The sequence below is a fragment of the Gekko japonicus genome, unplaced genomic scaffold, assembly GCF_001447785.1.
Source record: "Gekko japonicus isolate JY-2015 unplaced genomic scaffold, Gekko_japonicus_V1.1 scaffold405, whole genome shotgun sequence".
Lineage (NCBI taxonomy): Eukaryota > Metazoa > Chordata > Lepidosauria > Squamata > Gekkonidae > Gekko > Gekko japonicus.
This window is the reverse complement of record NW_015175982.1, coordinates 367,142-384,655: the sequence shown is the minus strand read 5'-3', so window position 1 is coordinate 384,655 and position 17,514 is coordinate 367,142. Positions and strand designations below refer to the sequence as shown.

Below are 17,514 nucleotides of genomic sequence, written 5' to 3'. Positions count from 1 at the left end.
TAATATGTATGTTCAGTGTAAAAAGTGATCACAGTGCTTTCAAGTTCTAACATACATTTGAGTGGAATCTTGTCCAGAACATCCAGTTCAGTAATTGGGGGGGGGGGGGGAATATATATATTTTTTAAATAACGAGATAATTGGTTAAGAGGTGAAAACTACGGTATTGTTTTTAGTCAAATTCCTTTAGGCTGATTTAACTATTCCAATAGAAGCATCAATAAAATGTCTGTTCAGTTTCTCATCTGTGGCAAATAAGTCTCACAAGATAATAGTAGAGCTTTAGTACACATAGCTAAAGGGTGCATGAACCAACACTTATTGCAGTGTTTCCATAAGTTTTGCATCCTTTATTTTAATCTTTTACTGTATTATAAGGCTAACATTTGGTGTGTTAAAATTTGTGATGAAACTGATATGCTGTGTTGCTAATTTCACATATGAATCTTAATATGGGAGCATGTGTTTCTGTTTGCTGTCTAGCCTTGAGATACTTAAGCAGCCTTTGTTGTTTAGATAGCAGCTGTTCTGAATTGATGGATAAACAGGGACATCATTGTAAGTTGTCATTATAATAGTATAGCAACTGGTGATGGAAACTGCCTTTGGCATTCCTCTGTCCACAAGATAAGAGAAATAGTTTGGAGGGGAAAACACTCACATTTTTGGAACACTGGCTAGCAACCTGGGATTGGAGGGGAAAGGGTCTGTCATGTGGCTTGGCTCACTTTCTCATACAGTTTAGATTATTTTACTAAATTACTCTGCCAAATTTACCCATCAGTAATATAGGACATCCTCTTTACTCTTGTTTTGTCCGTATGGTATGCCATAACTAGGATTGGTACATAGGAGGTTCTGCCTCAGGCAAGGAATTACATTTTTTTTTACTAGGTGGCCTTCCCTTTATGGTTTTATACAGTAAAATTCCATCCAGTTCATAGCGTGGGAAGTGTTTGAGTCCCTCTTTGTCTGATAACTGTTTACTAAAAGATGAAGGCTTAAATTGCATCCCATTCCGGTTCTGAGTAGTGCTTGTTGGGAAGAGATGTCAGTGATGGCTGAAACTATGTGCTTGTTACATGGGCTGCAAACATGTTTACAACCTTTGTATAATTCTTAAAATGTTGTGAAGTTTAGATTTTGTTATATTTGGGTATTACAGACTTGCTGTTATGAACCTCCAATTGGCAAAGGTTCATCAGACAAGGATGTATTTTGTCTCCCTGTCTCTTCAGTCTGTATGCAGAACATATAAAGAAACCATGATGATTATTATGATGATATGATGATTTATTACATTTCTGTACCGCCCATAGCTGAAGCTCTCTGGGTGGTTTACAACAATATGAAACAGTAAAATACAATAAATAGGAATTAATAGAAAACATTAGAAACATTAAAAACAATAAAAACAGCAAGAACAGTTAACAGTACCACCTTGCTAATCATGTTAGGCCTCTGAATGTCCAAAAAGATATTTGAAGGCCTCTATGAAGAGGGCTATATTGACCTGGTGCCTGAAAGATGGCAAGTCTGGCACCAGACAGGCCCCTGCTGGGAGGTTGTTCCAAAGGCAGGGGGTCACTACTGAAAAGGCCCTTCCCCTAGTTGCTACCCTCTGAGCCTGTTGAGGAGTTGGCACCTGGAGGAAGGCCCTGGAGGTTGAGCACAGTGTCTGGGTAGATAGAGGCCAGGAGAGGCGCTCCAACAGGTAATGTGGTCCCAAGCAGTGTTCCCTCTAAGTTGAGTTAGTGTGAGCTAGCTCACAGTTTTTTAGCCTCCGGCTCACATTTTTGTCTGAGCTCAGGAAGGAGGGCTCCAGAGCAAACTAATTTATGCAGGAGCCAAATCGCTCGCTCACAACTTTTATGCCAGTAGCTCACAAAGTAGAATTTTTGCTCACAAGACCCCACAGCTTAGAGGGAACATTGGTCCCAAGCCATGTAGGGCTTTATAGGTTAAAACTAGCACATTGAATTGGGACCAGAAGCATACAGGTAACCAATGCAGGCGGGTCAGAATTGGTCTTATATGTTCGGACCTTTGGGTCCCAGCTATTAATCTGGCTGTTGCATTCTGCACCAGCTGTAGCTTTTGAACCATCTTCAAGGGCTGTCCCACATACAGTGCATTGCAGTAATCCAATGTGGAGATTACCAGAGCATAGATCACTGAAATCAGGCTATCTATGTCCAGATAGGGGCACAACTGGGCAACCAGTCAAAGCTGATAGAAAGCACTCTGAGCTCCCGATGACACCTAGGCATCAAGTGACAAATATGGATCCAGGAGCACCCCCAAGCTACGAACCTGCTCCTTCAGGGGGAGTGCGACCCCATCTAGAACAGGTTGAACACCCCCCATTTGGTCAGAGGAATCGCCTGACTGTCTGGATTGAGCTTCAGTTTGTTAGCCCTTATCCAGTCCATTATTGTGGCCAGGCACCAGTTTAGCACATCCACAGCCTCACCTGCTGATGATGAAAAGGAGAAATAGAGCTGCGTGTCATCAGCGTATGGCAACACACACCAAAACTCCATATGACCCCACTCAGCAGTTTCATGTAGATGTTCAATAGCATGAGGAACAGAACAGACCTCTGAGGAACATCCTGCTGGAGAGTCCACATGACTGAACAGTATTCCCCAAGCACCAAGTAGGAAAGGAACCTATTCCTACCTCAGCCAGACTATTCCAGAAGGGTTCCATGGTTGATGGTACTGAAAGCCACCGAGAGGTCCAGTAGTATCAACAGGGTTGCACTTCCCCATCTCGCTCCCAGCATAGGTCATTGTACAAGGCGACCAAGGCTGTTTCCATGCCAAAACCAGGCCTGAACCCCAATTGAAATAGATCCAGATAATCAGTTCAATCCAAGAGATTTAAAAGAAAGTGGATTGAACATTGGTGGAAGGAACATCAACAATTTGAGATATGCAGATAACACCACATTACTGGCAGAAAACAGGGAAGACTTGAAATGACTCCTGATGAAGCAGGGTCAGAGCTGAACATCAAGAAGACAAAAGTAATGACTACTGGGGAATCACACAAATTTAAGGTTGACAATGAAGAATTTGAAATTGTTCAAGATTTTCTATTGCTTGGTTCCATCATAATCCAGAAAGAGAGACTGCAACCAAGAAATCAGAAGGAGGTTGAGACTGGGAAGGGCAACCATGAAACAGCTCGAAAATGTGTCACTGTCACTGGTGTGTCACTGGTGACCAAGAAGATAGAACCAGTTGATCAGCCGTGTTGGTCTGAAGCAGTACAACAAATTTAGACTCCAAAGCTCATACCTTGAATAAACCTTTGTTGGTCTTAAAGGTGCCATTGGACTCTAAATTTGTTGTACTGGTGACCAAGATCAAGTTAATTCATACTATGGTATTCCCCATTACTATGTGTGGGTGTGAAGGTTGGACAATGAAGAAAGCTGACAGAAAGAAAATGGATTCATTTGAGATGTGGTGCTGGAGGAGAGTTTTACGGATATTGTTGACCACCAAAATGACAAGTGGGTTCTAGATCAAATCAAACCTGAACTCTCCCTAGAAGCTAAAATGACTAAACTGAGGCTGTTGTAGTTTGGTTACATTATGAGAAGACAAGAGTCACTGGAAAAGGCAATCCTGCTAGGAAAAGTTGAAGGTAACAGGAAAAAATGAAGATCCACCATGAGTTGGGTTGGCTCAATAAAGGAAGCTGTGGACAACAGTTTGCAAGACCTGAGCAAGGCTGTTAATGATAGGATATTTTAGATGCTGTTAATTCATAGGGTCACCATAAGTCAGAAGCAACTTGATGACACTTAACCCACAGCCACTACAATTAATAGATCATTCTGTCACTCAAGTGATTTTTCAGTTGCCTTTTCTTACCAGTGCAGGTTGCAATGCATTTAACATACTTCATTTATATTGCAGCAGAGAAGATTTGGTATAAGCAAAGACTGTCTGGCAGGGTTTTTTTGTGATGTTTGAAACTGCTCTATTTGAAAAAGAAGAGAGCCCACTTTTTTCTACCTTAAGGAGTTTCAAAGCAGCTTACAATTGCCTTCCCTTCCTCTCCCCACAACAGGCACCATGTGAGGTAGGTGGGGCTGAGAGAGTTCTGAGAGCACTGTGATTGGTCCAAGGTCACCCAGCAGGCTTCATGTGGAGGAGTGGGGAATCAAACCTGGTTCTCCAGATTAGAATCCATTGTTCTTAACCACTATACCATGCTGGCTTGAATGCTTGATCTGCCATCTTGGAGGGATGGATATATATGTGTGTGTGTGTGTGTAGTAAAGCTCGTTGTAGAAGCAATACAGCGAGCTCTATAAAGATGTGATGCGTAATGAATGCATAGAAAGGTACAGAAGTGGAAGTAAAGCCTCACACACAAAGCCAGGCCCTTGGGGCGCCCCCCCCCGGTTCAAGGCCTCTGCAGCCCAGCCAGGCCGGCCTTGGCTCTCCCACCCACCCCCATTCAAGGCCCCTGTGGCCCTGCCAGACCGCTCACAGCTTGGCTGCCTACTTACCTTGGGGAGTCTTCGGGGCTTGGGGGGGAGGCAGGACAGACAGTGGCATGGAGTGGCAGTAGGCAGCAGCCTTAGTGCAGGCCGAGGCCGAGCTGGGAGCAGTGGGACTGCAAAGTGGCAGGGCCAGAGTCACTGGGAAGCGAGAGGGCCGGAGTTTCCGTCCTCTCTCCTGAGGTGAAATTGTCTTATGAAGTGAGTTTTGGCGCCTGCTGCTTCTGTGGGTGGGACTCAGGCAATGCAGCCAGTGCTTAGGGAGTTGTTCTGAGTGACAGATCAGGCAGCAAACTGATTTTGCCAAGCATAGAACGTTGCCAGACCACTACCCTTTTATATAATAGGACAGGATGCATCTCTGGTACATGTATCTGAGATTCTCAGACAGGAACACTTTTGAGATGCACAGCAAACATCCAGAATTACATAAACTAGTAAAGAGATTGGACTAGCTCTTTCTAATATGGCATACTTCTCCTAATTTGCTACCAGTGATGTAAACTATACAATGAGGTGTGAAGCTTAATAAGCTGACAGCATGAAAGTGAGGTGAATTTCCCTTCAGCGTATCCAATGGTTCAGCTAAACTGAATGAATTTTCAATCTTTACACGCTCAAACCTGCACAAGTGTCATTCAATTTTTCAGGTTTCTGAAGTGTTGACTGTGTAGCTGTGTGTCCTTCAGGTGGCAGGGCTGGTAAAATTTCATTAGGGAACTGACCTTTGGGCCAGCATCCCAGCATCCTTTTTTGAAGAATTAACGGCAGGAAAGCTCTTGAGATAGCTTATATAGTAAGCTAACGTGTTGAACTTTGATTCAGAGGAGTTTCAGAACTGGCAGTTGTGACCAGCATTGTTAAGGAAGTATTAACAGTAAAGTAACATCTGATGAGTATCTGTTGCGACTGTGTATTTGTGCCCCCCAGTCAGTTTCCTTTCAGCATCTATATTGCAACGCACGAAGAGATTTTGTGGTTAAGGGTCTGACAGCAATTATCTGAGCTTCAGTGATGTGCTAGAATGAAGGGAAAAAGGAAGACCCCCCATTCTGTCATGAAGCTTACTGGGCAACCTTGGACCATTCACTCTCTCTTCACCCACCTCCCAGGGGTGCTTGTGAGGATAAAATGGGAAAGGAAGAACCACATATGCCACCCTGATCACCTTGGAGGAAAGACGGGATAAAAATGCACTTGAAAGAGCAAGAAAATGGTGAAGGAAGAAGTCCAAGGTGGAAATTTCAGAGAGCCTTTGCTGTAGGATAAAGTGCTTTCGCAAATTTGATTGCCGTGTTAATTTCTGTGTTTTCAGTTGGTGCATTTTGTCATTTTTGTTTTTAATTTGTAATGGTTTTAAATATTTGTTTTTACCTAGCATGCTTGTTTTTTATCTTGTTAATTTGCTTAATGTTTTGTATCCTTGCAAATTGTTGCACCTTGAATCTAAGCATAGAAGGTGGTGTATAAATGTTCTAAATAATTGTTACTGTCTTAAACTTTGGCCTGTAATATCTAGTCTGTAAATAATATGACTCTTGCAGAAATGTGCAATTATGGTAATATTTAGGTTCTGCCAAGTCCATTACCACATAACGGCAATTAACACTGTGTACAGTTCACCTACAATTCATCTTGGAGGTTACCCAGAATTATATCTGTCCTGAGAGATGTGGAGAGACCCTGAGCCTCCTTATTCTGTGGGTAGACAACCTCCGGAATTTTTTTTACAAAGCCAAGAGTATACTATGGGGGAAATAACCCTGGGAGATTTTATTCTAGACTACATTTGCTAAATGTTATACATACTTCATTTTTCCTCTGTTTATGGGAGCATCTTGATTAGGCATCCTGGGAGATCTAAACAAAAATTAGCAAGACCACTTCTGAGTATAATTCATATGGAACTAAAGCATGCTCAAACTAACAGATGCGTAACAGGAAGTTCAGATGTACATTGGAAAGATGGAAAAACCTACAATGTAAAATGTAGGGATATGGTTACATCGTGCAATACAAATTGGTCCCAGAATGGCCTTTAGTATCTGACAGATGCAGACACTGTGGGGTGAGATACAGAAGACTGATATAACAGATATTTTCATTGTAGAGTAGCAACTCTGGTACCAGCAGAAATATTGGAGAATCTGGTAGCATGCCAAACAGTATGAGAGCAATGACTGGAGACAGAAGTTGTTTGGGGAGTTCCTCGTGCAGTGCCGTAGGGGAAGCAGGGGCATCATTTAGTAAGGTGGCTGCTTGCTTGTGTGCGTGTGCATGCATATGCAGTTCGGACCATTAAAGGGAGGTGTTTTTCACAATTTTTGGCTTTGACAAAGCTTCCTCTTCGTTATTTGTGATGAAAATGTTCAAAGTGCTAGCCAGATCAGGAAGCATTGTTCTGAATCTAAATTGGGTAAAGTTTATCCATCTCTACGTAGCCATGTTTGTAGACATCTTCCCATTTTCTACATGTCCTCTCCTTTGTGACTACTCGCAGGATGAAGGGCGCATAAAGGGAAATGGCACTGAAGCATTAGCAAAACAGAACTAGCAAAAAAAAAAAAACCCTAACACTCACACGACTTAGGTTTTCTCTTGGACGTATTCAAAGACAATTGTGGGAAACGTTTTTAAAGCATTTATTGTGATTATTTCTTTATAAAAGCTATGGCAGACATGTCAATACACACACCTCTACACGTCTTTTAAAAGAAAGATTTCTCCCTTGTAGCATGTGTACTTGGTCTATAAGCCCACTGAACAAAGTCACTCAGCATGCTGAACTCATGAGCTGTCCCACACTTGCATTTCCTTTACAAACTCAGAGAGCCCACTCTGATATAAAAGAAACTAACCTAACGATGAAGCACACATGGCAAGCTGTTACTTGGATGCTCTCCGCCCCACCCCACCCTCCATATTTCTGGTGTGATCAGCAGATACTTTCCCTAAATGTGAGGTGATGCATCAAATTGTCAGTACATCCAATTATCAGTTTCAGGTGAAGAAAGAGGAGTAATGCCCAAAGGGATGCATGCATCCAGTTTTTTAAATCAGGGATAAGCTAGACAGCTGCATAGTAGAATGATCTGGCTGCTTGTCAAATTCAAAAATGGAAGGAAACAGAGAAGAAGGAAAGGACTTAACTGCTGATACTCACCAGCTGTCTCTAAAGAGTTGGTCACTTAGCCTCTCTAATGCTGACTGAAAAAATTAAAATTGCTGTCACACACTTACTCTCTCCTCCGTTTTTGGAATTTCAGGCCCTTCGTAAACTTAATCCAGTAACATCAAACAAAGATTCTTGGTGTAATGAGCTACGGGGCAGCAGCAGTGTGCCATTTCTAATACTTTGTATTTTTCTTCTTTTAAAACGATGCGTATTTTATGTATAAGCCTCTTAGCATCTGTCTTGTATCAGACTAACCCTGAAATTCCAAGCTGCTTTGGCCTTGTTCCATGTGAGAGCTCATTCCTGGGGACCAAATCAGATGGAGAGCAGCAACTGTTGAATTGCCCTTTGTTTCCCTTTCTGTAGCCAGCTTGTAACCGGAGCAGTGAAAATGTGCAGCTATTTGTGGGTGCTGGTTGGGAATACTACTGACGAAGTCTCCTAAACAGAAAGTTTGTCTGATTCTGCTAGATCTGTACTGAAGCAAAGTCACCATAGTTAGTTAGGCATGGGGTCTCAGACTTAGCCATGTGGCCCAGCTGTGCTTTGTGTCAGCAGCATGACCTGTTACTCTCAGATGGCTCTTTGATGAGGTAGGAATTGTTCAGCCTCTGCTTCCTGTCATTCATTGATTCTTTTCCTGTGTTTCCGTTCCAGCTCTTGTCACTCATTGATACAACTGGAATGTGCCATCCTTCCTGCAGTAAAAGGAATGGTGCTAAGGCCTCAGAATCATTACCCATGAAATAAATGGTTCAATTGAATACCACTGGCTATAGTTCATTATGCAAATATATTGACTGTAGCATTACTATTATAACAGTAATTATTATTATTATAGTGCCAGTGTTAAATGGCTCACCTATCCCGGTATGAGCCTCAAGAGCACTGTACACATCACAAGGTGGGGGGGGGGGACTACAGTCTCAACACCAGGGAAAGCTAGTGGTTTCAGCTTGCCCCATTCCTTTGGTCAGTTTTTCCCAGCCTCTGGGTCAGGACCCAGAAGTGGGCTGCAAAGCCTAATGGTTGCTCCTGCTCTTTGCATCATTCTTTCTCTCCTTGTCAGCTTCACACATCCTCGCCTTTGCAACAGTAATAGTCTGTCCAGCTATTAGTAACTTTACGGTAGTAGCTGGAAGGAGGGGGAAAGAGGCTGGATAGTTGGCAGGAGTTCTTCAGTGGTGGAAAAGCAAGAGGAGGAGAGAAAGGCTTGTGCATATGTGGGCTTCATCTTGGTACTGTTCCTTTAGCAGCCCAACCCCTTGCCCTGCCCTCTGCCTGCTGTGAGAGACGTACCATGCGGAGGCCCCTCATTGCCAACCCCTTCACTTTCATCTGCCCTCTTCACACATCTCCCCCCCCCACCCCCAGTGCGCCTCCTCAAACTCCATTCAGGCTCAACTGCTGAGAAGGAGATGACACAGAGAGGTCTCCATTCCCGTGTAGCTGACCTCAAGGGGAGCCTTGTGAGCTCTCCATTTGGAAGCAAAGACTGTTTGTTACAACAGCTCCTCCCCTGTGAGTGACATGTTTATGGGTGGATTTGGTTGCTGCAATGGTGACCTCTCAGTTTCCCTGCTGAAAACCAGGCCAGTTTGAGTGCTTTACCAGCAGTGATATCCAGCTTTGTAGAGAAAAGTACCTATGGTGTCATGTGTGAGAAATGTAACTAATTGTCCTATCTCAATAAGAAAAATGTGACATTTGACTACAAACGATAGGCACATTTTCTGTGCAGAATAATATCTCTGTAAGAAAATCATAATGTATGAAGTTTTTCCCAGGAGAACCAACTTCAGTAATTAACCATTTCCTCATCAAAGGCTCCTAAGTAAGCTCAAAAATCATGGGATCAAAAACTGGCTAATTAATAGAATCATGAATCAAAAACTGGCTAATTAATAGAAAACAGAGAGTGAGTATAAATGGGCAGTTCTCTCAGTGGAGGGGGGTAAGCAGTGGGGTACCACAGGGATCAGTACTTGGTCCACTGCTTTTTAACTTGTTCATTAATGATTTGGAGTTGGGAGTAAGCAGTGAAGTGGCTAAATTTGCGGATGATACGAAGTTGTTCAGGGTGGTGAAAACCAGTGAGGATTGTGAGGCACTCCAAAGGGATCTGTCAAAGATGGGCAAGTGGGCGTCAACATGGCAAATGGGGTTCAATGTGGCCAAGTGCAAGGTGATGCACATTGGAGCCAAAAATCCTAAATATAAATACACATTGATGGGGTCTGAACTGGCAGAGACAGATCAAGAGAGAGATCTTGGAGTTGTAGTAGATAACTCACTGAAAATGTCAAGACAGTGTGTGACTGCAATAAAGAAGGCCAATGCTATGCTGGGGATTATTAGGAAGGGTATTGTAAACAGATCAGCCAATATCATAATGCCGCTATATAAATCAATGGTGCGACCTCATCTGGAATACTGTGTGCAATTCTGGTCACCACACCTTAAAAAGGATATTATAGCTTTGGAAAAAGTGCAGAAAAGAGCAACTCGAATGATAAAAGGGTTGGAACACTTTCCCTATGAGGAAAGGTTAAAGCGCTTAGGGCTCTTTAGCTTGGAGAAAAGACGACTGAGGGGTGACATGATCGAGGTTTATAAGATTATGCATGGGAAAGAGCAGGTAGAGAAAGAGGTACTTTTCTCCCTTTCTCACAATACAAGAACCCGTGGGCACTCCATGAAATTGCTGAGCGGTCGGGTTAGAACGGATAAAAGGAAGTACTTCTTCACCCAAAGAGTGATTAACACTTGGAATTCACTGCCACAGGAAGTGGTGGGTGCTACAAGCATGGACGGCTTCAAAAGGGAATTAGATAAGCATATGGAGCAGAGGTCCATCAGTGGCTATTAGCCACAAGGTATAGATAGGGGCTCTGGGGCAAGTGATGCTCTGTCTTCTTGATGCTTGGGGGAGGGGTCAACAGTGGGCTGGCTTCTAATGTCCTGGCCCCACTGGTGGACCTCCTGATGGCACTGGTATTTCTGGCCACTGTGTGATACAGAGTGTTGGACTGGATGGGCCTTTGGCCTGATCCAACATTGGCATCTCTTATGTTCTTATGTTCTTATGTTCTTAACCAGAAGCAACACTTTAAGCTGTATTTTGGAAAGCAGGATCTGACCAGTGTTCCCTCTAAGCTGAGTTAGTGTGAGCTAGCTCACACATTTTTGTCTTAGTTCAGGAAGGATGGCTCCAGAGCAAACTAATTTATGCGGTAGCCAAATCGCTTGCTCACAACTTTAATGCCAGTAGCTCACAAAGTAGAACTTTTGCTCACAAGACTCCACAGCTTAGAGGGAGCATTGGGCCTGACCCCTAGATACAGTATCTCCCATGTCATACAGTAGCTGGTATTTTTTCTTCTCTGCATATGCATGTTGGTTGAGAAAAAAAATCAAGTAAAACATGTCTAAGTGGTTACTAAAGCAAGTTTCTTAGGATCTTAAAGGGGATTAGAGGGAACAATGGATTAGAAGAGAGTGATCAAAGGCTGGAATGTAGCCTCCATATGCAAAGGCTGTGCTGCTTGTAGCCTTTGTTCTCATAAACAGCTCTTTGGACATTGCAGAAAATGGAATGCTGGACTAGATGGGTGCCAACCTAGGGTTCCAGGACTGGACCTGGATAGGTCACCATACCAAGTAAATTTGGATGTGGGTCCAACCCCATACCAAAAAGATTGGGAACCAGTGCCCTAGAGAGTGATCTCTTGAGTGGTCTTCAGGAAGAAAAATGCAAGGCTGAATGATTCAAAAGGGACTTTGGAAATTGACCTGTGGTTGTACTGATTGTTTAAATCCATTGTTGCTGGTTGTAATGTTTATGGTATCATCTGTATATCTGGGTACCATTTGGAATGTATGTCAGAAAAGTGGTATATAAATAGTTTTATTCTGTAAATCTATTAAATACAGGCCATGAAGCTCTCTCTCTATTCAAAATCAACGTTTTCCTTGTGCCTCAGGACCCCAAGCCCTTTCACCTTATTTAAACTTAGCCTGAACTGCCCCCTCTTAAAAACCGTGGGTGATATAATGCAGTAACAGTGGAACTGGAGTCCTTAAAAATCTCTAATCTGTAGGCCGCTCTTGACAAATTACAAGTAAAGCCTTCACTAAAATAAGAACCAGAGATTAAGCTTTTTAGTCCATTCTGGAGATATGCTGCAGGATTATTTTTCCAAATGTTTGGTTATTTCATCACAAAATATCCCAGCTCAGCTGTTGGTTTTGCTGGGTGTCCTTGGAGAAGATACACTCTCAGCTTCAGTTGCTTAATCTGTAAAATCAGTTTAGGGAATTAGAATGACCCATTTCAGAGGGTGATCATTAGCAGGAAAAAATAGTACTTTTATCATCAGTTGGGCTCACTGTAAATAATACATTTAGAAGTATTGTTTAAATAATTTTATCCAGACCTGTTGTTTGTTTAATGCCAAGTAAAGTTGTCAGTACATCTCTTCCCTTGTGTCTTGCTTTGCATGTCCCGTGTCATTCTTTCCCTTGCTTGCGGCTTCTTAAAATGTTGTATCTTGATTCTACAGGGCTAAAAGGATTGCTCAAATGTGTTTGTGTTTGCAATCCTTAGCTTCCTGTGGGTCAATCTAGATGACTATTTTCAGTCTTTGGGGATTTCTTCAAAGGAAGTTTTATGTTCAGTCAGTCAGTACCAGTGTTGTGATGAAAAGTAAGACATTTGACCACTTATGGTCTACATCAAACAGCAAACCTAAGCAAAAATAGGTTGTATTGCCTGTATTAGGCCCAGGTGCTTACCTGTCTGGAGTTATGAAGTACTTTAAGACTTGCATCTTAGATACTTATGAAAGAGTACAAAGAACCCCCTCAGTTTTTATTTGTCTCTAAAACATCTGCTTTGTATGTCTCTCCTGTAGTTTTCCGCCACAGATTTTTACTGCTGTAGCTGCAAAAAAGAGCCATAGGCTGTGCCCACCCCTATTTTATATCTGTTTATTGACCAAATCAAAGCAGGGACTTTCAGTAAACTTTCTTCAAAGGATGTTATGTGCACAGAAATGTCACCTCTTTCCTCTGTACTATGGCCCTCTTCTTTTTTTAAAAAAATAGTTTTTTTATTTGTTCTATGGCCCTCTTTTGAAAATGAGCTTTAGGAGTAGATAGATCCAGGTAAGCCACAAAATTATGGAACTCAGTTGGAGCAAAGCTTTGGAATTTGCAGACCATGCGGTTTGAGGCCTCTGTGGAATTTGCAGACTGGCGATTTTGAGAACCAGGTGCTAGTTCTTCGGCAGATTTGGGGCTGCAGTAAAAAAGTATTTCTTAACAGTTTTCACCAACAATCTGTAGGTCCAGTCTCCATTGGCTCTTAGATTATTTTAGGATCTAAAGAATAGCCTGGACATACTAACTCTTCATTAATCCCACACAACCCTAGGTTCCTGTTTTTCAGAAGATGATGAGCATGGTTTTTCACTTTAGGTCATTTTTGTCCCTGTTTTTATATTAGATCCTTAGATTTTCTTCATCTTAAATGTGTTCTGCAAATGTTTCTAATGATTTCATTAGGTTTAATTCCTGGGGATAGTCTGGGCTAAAGATTAGGGCCAGCATGGTCAGGCATCTGCTGGGGCCGAAGGTCTGGCATATGACCCGTTGTTGATGAGTGACCCATCAAGGGGTGGTGCATGGGCTCAGGATCTTCAGGAGGCCATCTTGTCCTGGTACCCCAAATCCTGGGCGTGACCTTCAGTTTAGTAGTTTGATATAGCCAACTCTTGAATATAAATACAGGGTTTAGAGTGTTAAAGCCTTGCCAGACAATTGTTGCATTAGGCATTACTATAGTCTACATTTCTCACTGAGACTCAAAGGAGATTACATAGTGTAAGTCAGTGAAGAAGATAGGATGAAATAATAAACAAGGTAATAGGATTACAAAAATCTGAAACAAAGCATAAAAAGACATATGTTACATAATGCAGAATATAGTATTACGTAAGTATAAAACCAAAGCAGTTAGTGTAGGATAATACACCCAGTGAACCGATAATACATACTGAAGACAGTGGGAGAGCTTAAAGTTCAGTTCCCTCTATAAAAGCATCTTCCTAAACCATTTTGTCATAATATGGCCCTATTCATTTAATAAAAATGCCCCCTTGAACAATTCTCAGATGTTGCAGGTGTGTCCAAAAATGTTTCTTAATGCAGTGTGGGTATCTCTTCTATTTTCCCAGTGCTTAAAACTGAAATATTTTTGTTAGAGAAGTGAGCTGTCCTCTCAGCTGTCATTTCCACTGCTGTGTTGAATGTTGTCATTTTGCCTATGACTGACACAATTCTTCTTCTCTTCCTTACCCACACCATTCCTGCACTATATCTTTCAAAACCTTTTTATTTTACTTTCAGTAAAACTTTACAGGCTGCTGCTGTTGTAGTCAAGTATAGATGTAAAATCTCTGGAAGGTTTAAAACCATGAAAAACCTCTTCTCCCCCCTACTCCATGCATGACCCTTCTGTTTCACGGATATCTTTAAATAAATTCTTAGAAGGCTATATGACCTTACACTCTCTCTGTCCTGAGCAGCACCATACATGTTCTCTGCATTGCATTCTATAAAGTCTTGCCTATTTTACTTTTGATTCTAGGAATGCAAAATTAATAAAGTCCATGGCAGGTCATTTCCATATGCAGGGTCCAAACTGGTGGACACCAGATACAAGGCTGAATTAACTTTGCAACTGAAGAAAAATATTGTTGCAGAAGAAGCTCTTAGATTCTTGTAGCATATCCTGCATGTGTGAACTGGAGACAGTAGAAAGTTGCACACAGTCAGTGTGTGATCCACAGAGCATAAGAGAGTCATTTACAACCGAACCATGGCGCCTTAGCTTTATGACTTATGCTATAAAGACTCCTGCTGTTAGGTCTGGAAGTTCTCAGTTTTGGTGTCCAGGTGGTAGCCATCTTATAAGTGCTTCAGGGCCTTGTTAAGGTATATATTTAACAATAAAACTCTTCTTTCCACATAAAATTATTCCATTCTAAATTTACAAGTTAGAATAGAATGCCTTTGTGTGGGTTTCGCATTACAGTTGTAAAGTCCACCTAGAGACAGACAATGTTTGTACCCTGGATTGGAGAATAGCAGGGATACCTGCAGCTTTTAAAAACTGCACCCCAGTTTTGTTCTTGATGGCTTCTTACTGATAACTCCTGTCTCCTCCATGTAAATGCCATACATGAACAGGGTAGTTGGCTATTATCATATAGTTATAATGTAATTTTAGGGATGGACGTATGGGTCTTCTTTGTGGTCTCAGTGCAGTCCCACACATGGGCTCTGCGCCTGCGCTCAAACCTGACCTCAGAGAACTACAAGAGCTGGCCTCTAAATTTGGTGCGCTTCCTGGGAAAGCAGACACCAACTGCGCATGTCTGGAGTGGGGAAGGAAACGCCTTCCCACTCAGTTTCTTCTTGACCGCCGCACTGGTTAGACCTACCTCACTGTGTTCTCTTAGGCCTCTTTTCATCTGTCTCACCGTCTTCATTGTCGTATTCATCTCCATTTTCAGTGTTCAGTGGTTCTTCTTTTTTTGGGGGGGGGGTAACAAATTTCCGGGCGGCTGCCTTAAACTTTTAATTCCGTTTCTCTTCTATTGTACTTTTTAGAAAAAGGTGTTAAGCAATCTACTTCTATTCTCCCCTTCTTCCAGCACTGGTATTTGATCTTCTTCTTTTTTTGTTCATTTCAGCTGTTGGGGCTCAAGCTAAAATACTCTTCACCAAGGAGCCATATTCCCAGGATGCTTTACACGGTCGCAGTGCCATCTTGCGCTGTGAAGTGGAGCAACCGAGTGACATAGAGTTTGAGTGGCTACAGAATGGCGTTCCTGTTCAGGACACCGAACGTCGTTTCAAGGAAGGAAGCAGCCTACAGATCACATCAGTTGATAGGCAGCAAGATGGTGGAAACTTCCAGTGTGTGGCCCGCAATGTAGTGACTGGAGAAGAAGCTCGCACAACGAATGTGTCTTTCAATATAAAGTGTGAGTGTCTCACTTACAAAGTATGTTTGGTCAGTCAGATACCAGTAATGCAGTCTAGAGGAATTATTTGGCGGCAAAGGGGGGTAACAACAAAGCTGTTGTTGATTACAAGTCTGGTTTTGCTTCTACACTGAAAAGTAATAAAATAAAACGCACACCAGGAAGTCCAGGAAGCCCAAGCCAGTTGCAGCTCTGTACTGTGCGTACACGCTGGAACATAAGTGTATGTAACTCTTTCAGGTATGGTGATACTTCATGTTGCGTCTACCTTTTATTTCATTAGGGTTCAGGCTGCAAATTAAATTTGGGGGTGCCATTTTGGTTTGAAAATGTGATCTGTTTGAATGTCTGTTAAGCATCAGCCATTACTAAGAGAAGCCAGGCTAATGGTGGCAGAACTCCAGGCAATTGCTTAGAAGAAGAAAGCCTCTCGCTATTTGTGGAGAAAGAGAGGTCTGAGAACAGGCAGAACAGTGTAAGCTAGAGGTGGGGGGGGGGCTCTTTTTATCCTGGATAACACTGTTTCTTGGTTCCCCCACTCCACGCTTTCTTGCATGCTCACTTGCAAAGCCAAATGTGTAGATAGTCACATATTGATATACAGTTACTCCATAAATACACCCTTTGGGAATATATGCAGCATTACTGCACGCAGATCATAGGCAGACTCATTGATGCTCGCATTCTCAGCATAAACATGCACACGCATATTTTCTGGATCACTCACACAAGAATGGAAATGGCACTGAAGAAATCACTGTTCTGTCTCAAGCCAGCAAAAAGACTTGTTTAAGCAAAATGGGTTTGGATCTGGATAGTAGCTAGATGGAAAGGTTCCTGGGAACCCTATATATGACGCCTTGGGCTCTCTAGAGGAAAGGCAGGATGTCAGTTAAGTAACTACTTACCTGTTACCTGCAGCAGTAGGCTTTTCTTTGGGGAAGTTCTTTAGGAAAGTAGTTGATAGAGCAATAGTACTGAGGGGGACCAGAATACTGAAACAGAGCCACAAGCTTCTTGTACCTCTCTGCTGCTATAATTGATTTCAGGCTATCTGGGGAAGCTTTTTGAGGCAACTATATCCATGCCTGATTCAGGGTGGGACTGGAATGAAGGGAAGCAGGGGAAATTTGTAAGAAGCCAAGTGTAAGTATGGAAAGTTTGTCTGGCTTGGTCTGCTGCCTTGGGTTTAGTATCCCAGGTGTAAATCCTCCGTCTGACACTGATAATCCTTGCCTTTACTTTCTCTGTCATCGACCCCGATGAATTCGGATGAAAGCCATTAGGAATGTGATGCCCTCTTTAATGGCGCTTGAAGTATGATCAAATAACTCATACAATAGATTCCAGTACTGCTTGCAGGCGGAGGAGGAAGTCGGGCTTGGCAATTTGTAGGACTCATGTCACATTCCCAAACACTGGCAAATGCTAGATGTGACAGAAGCATTTGTAAGCACAGGCATTTGACAGGAAAGCCCAGAGTGTGTCCCACATCCCACCCATAATGATAGGGATAATTCGGTAACCATGCAGAATGGAGAACTTCCTCTGTCAGGAGATCCTAGTTCTCCTTAGTCTAATTTTACTGAGTTTCCTCCCATGGTGGGCAATGTTCCCTCTAAGCTGCAGAGTCTTATGTGTGCAAAAATTCCACTTTGTGAGTGACTAGCATTAAAGTTGTGAGTGAGCGATTGGGCTGCTGCATAAATTAGTTTGCTCTGGAGCCATCCTTCCTGAGCCAAGACAAAAATGTGTGAGCCAGAGGC

At 42.5% G+C, this 17,514-nt stretch overlaps 1 protein-coding gene across 1 annotated transcript in view; it reads left to right on the top strand.

The window, feature by feature from the left end:
• PTK7 (protein tyrosine kinase 7 (inactive)) overlaps positions 1–17,514 on the top strand; it is a 123,021-nt gene that overhangs the window by 80,540 nt on the left and 24,967 nt on the right. The window contains exon 2 of the mRNA XM_015426249.1: positions 15,455–15,748. Within this exon, the coding sequence (XP_015281735.1) occupies positions 15,455–15,748 (294 nt within the window). The remainder of the gene's footprint in view (positions 1–15,454; positions 15,749–17,514) is intronic.